Below are 6,000 nucleotides of genomic sequence, written 5' to 3' on the forward strand. Positions count from 1 at the left end.
ATAAGAGCTGGGCTCAGGGTGTCTTTTTAGGTCACAGTTTAATTGGATTTGAACTTTAAAGTAGTATCTCAAGATTAATAAATAAATAAAATCAAGCTAGTATTAATTACTGCATGCATTTCAGATCATTATCTGTTTTTCAGACAACACAGCCTAAACTGAAGTCATATGTTAATGAACAAGGAGGCTGCGTGGTCCAGTGGTTAAAGAAAAGGGCTTGTAACCAGAAGGTCCCCGGTTCAAATCCCACCTCAGCCACTGACTCATTGTGTGACCTGAGCAAGTCACTTAACCTCCTTGTGCTCCGTCTTTCGGGTGAGACATAGTTGTAAGTGACTCTGCAGCTGATGTATAGTTCACACACCCTAGTCTCTGTAAGTCGCCTTGGATAAAGGCGTCTGCAAAATATAATAATAATAATAATTATAATTATAATAATAATAACTCAAGAAAGAAAGATTACAGTCTGCAATAACAAGCAGACTAGCACTTGTTCTAGATACTAAAACACAGCAGTACTCTTCTAGTATTGACTGGCAAAAAAAAATTAAGAATATAAGTAAAATTAGAAAATCTCCTAGAGTAAAATCTATGTAAATGTGTGTTGCCACGTGAGACGTCCACTAGACCTATATCAACTGAGTTATGTGCAACTATTCAACAATAATAAAGAGAAAGTGGAAGGACCTCACCACCGGTATACACAGCCTTCAAACCTGGACAAGGCACACCTGTTTCCAGGTGTGCACTGCTGTGTAACATGCAGGGTTCTAAATTGATCTCTAGTTCAAATCACACATAAACATGTACAGAAACCAAACATGGGGCTGGGATTAAAACAGGAAAGAAAAAAAATATGCATACTGATATCAAACATGTGCCTTTTCACTGCAGAATCAGCCCTTTGAAGTATACATTTGATATAAAACATGGGTATTTTAGTAAACTATACAAGCTGTTATAATAGCTAGTTAAAGTAACACATAGTTCAAAGCTTATTTTAACATAGAAAATATAGCTCTGTGTCAACCCCATTCAGTCTGACCTGCTTCACTGTTGTTTAAATTCTTCTGTAATGACAGAGAAGCACTTACAGTAAACAAATATGTTATTTTACAAATATGTCAAGCATATGATATACAGCAAATTAGACAATGATATAAATCAGATTACTTTAAGCATTACTTTGAAAACTAAGAAAGAATATCAGAAAGAAATTGATTCCTATTGGGGTTTTTATTTTCTTTACTAAGGTGTGGGTTTCACTGATATAACCTACTTCTAAAGTGTTTAAAGGTACTAAACTGATGCCTCCAATATGACAAGCAATCTTGTGTGCTATCTCACCTGTTGTGTTTCCATCTGTCTTGTTTTAATTTGGGTAAATGTTAACATTAAGGGCTCCTCGTTTAATGCATCAAATGTTGGACCCTCCATTGTTCTTTATTATGAGGGTTCCAGACAATGCCAGTTACAAGAGCTTTGTTCCGCAGCAGTGACTGGCTCATTAATACATGGACAGAAATATTAATGTGTGTTTAAAACCTGTTATAATTGCATTCTCCACTACTGTACGGGTGTTAGCATTTAACCTGCAATGCCTTTTTAAGAGTAGTACTACCAGCCTCCAAACCAGGTATATTGTAGATTCTCATGTGTGTCATGTTGACAGTTACATCAAATGCAGATGTGCAGTAAGACAAGCTTTCTTAGCAAAAACGGTGCAGTATTTAACATTGATATTAATATTGATATAATATTGATATTAAGTTAAAAACATGGTTTTAACGCAGTGTATCTTTACATGGATGCAAAAAGAACTGCCTGTATTTGAGATATGCATTGTGTACTATGCATTAAAATTTTAGGTTTAAAATAAAAGATTGAAGGAAACAAGGCAGACAATTTGGCAGACTTTTCTTATGAAATTTAAAAACAACATAGGGTATGGCATGTTTTTTACTGTGCCATATCAACAGTAAGGCTATAACTGTATACAACATAGGTGGTAGTGTTGATTCACTTGCCATGACCAACATGCATTACTTTTCCTGAAGTGAAAAGTTCAATTGTTTTCAGCTGTAAACTTAAACAAAAAAGGTATAAAGAGATAACATGAACATACCATCCTCCTTTTCATCAAAGACTGGCCTCTTGGAAGAACTATTAGCTCCCATCCTTTTTTTCCACTTGCTCCAGTGAAACATTTATGCAGGAGCTCAGATGGCATTCCTTACTTCATAAAGAACTAGCAGCTCTGTGCAGTACACCTTTAAAAATAACATTGCTTTATGCCACTCACCACCAAAGTCATTTTTTCCATTTGGGCTACTCTGCTTGTCGGTACTGAATGAAAACAAGAAAGAAAGAAAAAACCTTATGGGTGCTTTCCAAGAAAATAACAGTAAAGGGGACGCCTTTTACTGGCTTTGTTCTTTCTACATATATGCTACTCACACGTTTACAGGGCAATTGATTTTCTTTCTTGCTCCATGAGTGGGTGCTTCAGCAGCGTAACAAAAACAACAGCCCTTTTCTTTAGATCAGATGCTTTAATGATCGCGTGTACGTATGAGTGGAAGCATGCTGTACACTGCGCAGCTTGGGGATAGGTGGCGCCAGATCTTGGAAACGCGTTAACCCTTAAATGCAAATTTCACAGTCTTGCCCTTTGTGATTTTTCATCTTGCGTCACAAAATAATGGAGCGGTCTTTCTTTTTGTCATATTTTTCAATGCGTTGAAAACTGCACAAGATATATATATATATATATATATATATAGATAGATAGATAGATAGATAGATAGATAGATAGATAGATAGATAGATAGATAGATAGATAGATATTATAACAACGAGATTATTGTAGTTATTATTAATAATAATTCCTTGAAAATAAACGGCAGTGTTTTTGTAATAATCACAATGCAGGATTTTGACTTTCTGTTCATGCAGCAGAAAGTATTGTTGCTGTAAGTTACCAGTTTTCCGTACGTATAGCAAGTTGTTATGGTGATACGTATTAGGACTACATTTTGTTGTCTAGGTTACAAGAATCTCGGTTCTAAAGCTGGTTCCATAAAACATCTTCTTAAGGGTTCGCAGACTCCGATTAACTAATCTTGCACTAGTTAATAGTGTAGGTAAAATTGTCCAAGATTGCAGGTGTAGTGTGTTAGGCTCTGTGAAACCACCCACTGTAAGCATTAAGTTTAAGTTGAACACGTAATATTAAACTTTTCCCTTAGGGTAATGACTTAAATGTGTTAACTTGCTTTCTGCAACACCTTTAACTTAATGGAACACTTAAGGGGAAATTTTAAGGGGAAACGTAACTATGTACAGAATCGTTTTACGGAACTGGCACTTAGCTAGAAAATTATATCGGTGGCTGTATCATGTATATTGTTTTGGAAGCAAATAACTGTGCAATAAATATGTAAAATACAATACACAAGAAATCGTGATTTGGTTATTCGGTATATTCTTCTCACTTAACAGAATACTACTGGGCTGTATTCGTAACAGTCAGCACATCAATAATTACAATGAAGTTCTACGCGTTTATTGGCATGTCAATGCTTTATGAATAGTCTATTCTGTAGATTCAGCTGAAACATAGATAAATACAACCAAGTCACTTCATAACATTCCTGTGTAAACTCGCTCTTCCTTAGAACACGCCATACGGTACGTCAATAAATTGTTCATATATATATATATATATATATATATATATATATATATATATATATATATATATATATATATATATATATATATATATATATATGTATATATATATATATATATATATATATATATATATATATATATATATATACGCGTTTTTTTGTTTTGTTTTTTTATAACCTCCGTTTTCTTTATATTTTTAAATACTGTACATCAAATGTATCCGATTTGTAATAAGTCTTTCGCCACGTAGGAATCACCATTGTTGCGTGCGTGTAAGTATATTGCCTATTTAGGTCTGCTCAAGACGCCGTAGTTAAATGTTGTCACTAGCCAGGGATGTCACCATAGAAACGAGTGTCTACACGCGTTAACTTTAACAATTGTAGTCATATTTAAGTTGTTTTCATTTTTATTATATTTCAGACAGTAGTGTCCGTATGTAGAGCGCTGCAGTTCGTGTGCTCGGGTCCTACTCTGAATTCCAAATTGCAAAAGGAAAATACCAATAAGTACGTTATCAGAGCTATATCGTTCGAGTTTCGCCCTGGTCGGAAACTATTTCATTTTAAGGCAGATAAATTCAGTTAAGAAAAAGTTACATAATAAGTTAATTCATATTTCAATGTATGAATATTTGGTTGTATACACACAAAAGGGACAGTATTTCTGTAAGATGCTATAGCATTTTTTGTTTTCTACTTTATGTAATGCGTTTCAGTCCGTTTTCAAAGAGGAGATGTGATACATTTTATTGGACTAAATAAACAATAAATAATCACATGCTTTCAAGTCCTCAAAGGTCTCTAAACAGTTTCACTTATCTGAACATGTCTTTCTTCACAGACGATTTATAAGAAATAGATAAACGGAATAGCATACCATTATAAACTGGATACCAACAGGATATCCATCACTGAAAACAAATGGATGAGGATAGACTTTTAACTGCATCAATTTAGCCAACAGCTCACACAATATTTTAGCATGATATAAATCTCAAATATTAATACTTCCCTTTATTTTGCCCTAGTTTATACCTCGAAGGAAATTAGATATCCAGTCTACCAGATCACTTCTTTTCTGAACCGTCCAACCTCGTCTGGTTGGATCTAAGAAATAACAAAATCAGTTCCCTGCCTCCCAGAGTTGGTCACCACCTTTTTTTTTTTTTCAACAATATCTTTTTTTGTAATTTGAGCCTTTTGAATGAAAGTTTTTTTTTTTTTTTTTTTTGCAAAACTGAGAAATCAAAAAACATATTTCTTAGTCATTTCTAATGTTTGAAAATGTGAACGTGAACTTATTAGCCACTGGGTAACTGTTTTGCTTCAGATGAGACTCTGCAGCAGCAGTTGTTGATGCATAGTTCACCCCCAAGTCTCTTTAAGTCACTTTGGATAAAAGTATCTGCTAAATGACTAATTAATACTAATACATTGTTATTATAATGGTATGATCCCATGTCTGTGTTTCATTTTAAAGCTGCCTGAAAACCTTACTTTTGGAAGGGAATCCCATTAAAGAACTACCTATTGAACTGGGTGAGTTGTTATAAAATATTATACAGGTATCTAGACCAGTCATTCCCAACCCTGGTCCTGGGGACCCCCTCTGTCTGCTGGTTTTCATTCCAACTGAGCTCTCAATTACTTAATTGAACTGATAATTTGCTTAATTTGACCTTTTTAATTGTTTTCAGCTCTTAAACAGTTGCAGTTCAAATTACTTATCAAATGTTATAACTAACTTGAAATCTGCAACGGTTTAAGAGCTGAAAACAATTAAAAAGGTCTAATTAAGCAAATGATCAGTTCAAGTAAGGGTCAAGTTAAATAATTGAGAGCTCAGTTGGAATGAAAGCCAGCAGACACAGGGGTCCCCAGGACCAGGGTTGAGATTCGGGAACCACTGATCTAGACCCTCCCCCTATCTGTACCCCACACACATGCCTAAACATTGTAGAACAGCACCATGTTAATTGCAAAACACATTTAAATTAAACACAGCTATGTTTGGTACTGAGGGAGGCAGTTTGCCGAAACACCTATGCAGCTGCGTTCCGAATCAGGTGGATTTTTTTAAATCAAAAATGAAATAATAAAGGAATATTAATTGTACTTTTAAGTGCTTCGGATTGTTTTTGGAGTGGAGAGTGCGGGTCGTTCTTTATCAATTGATCAAATTCATACTATTTAAAAATATTTTACTACTATACAAAAACATATGTTTATTGTCTTTTAAGGTAATTTGATTACACTAAGAGCTTTGAGCTTGAGACAATGTCCTATTGAGTTCCCTCCTGAA

At 34.5% G+C, this 6,000-nt stretch overlaps 1 protein-coding gene across 2 annotated transcripts in view; it reads right to left on the bottom strand.

Moving 5' to 3' along the window:
* LOC117417787 (serine/threonine-protein kinase 32C-like) overlaps window positions 1-2,573 on the bottom strand; it is a 50,584-nt gene extending 48,011 nt beyond the window's left edge. The window contains exons 1-2 of one of the 2 annotated variants that reach the window (XM_058985243.1): window positions 2,458-2,572; window positions 2,126-2,346 (exon numbers count right to left, since the gene is read on the bottom strand). In XM_058985243.1, coding sequence (XP_058841226.1) covers window positions 2,126-2,207 — 82 coding nt within the window. In that variant the 5' untranslated portion in view covers window positions 2,208-2,346; window positions 2,458-2,572. Of the gene's footprint in view, window positions 1-2,125 lie in introns of both variants that reach the window. The other variant, XM_034030093.3, reaches the window with a different exon arrangement.
* Between the last annotated feature and the right edge of the window lie 3,427 nt (window positions 2,574-6,000).

The sequence above is a fragment of the Acipenser ruthenus genome, chromosome 13 (genome assembly GCF_902713425.1).
Source record: "Acipenser ruthenus chromosome 13, fAciRut3.2 maternal haplotype, whole genome shotgun sequence".
Lineage (NCBI taxonomy): Eukaryota > Metazoa > Chordata > Actinopteri > Acipenseriformes > Acipenseridae > Acipenser > Acipenser ruthenus.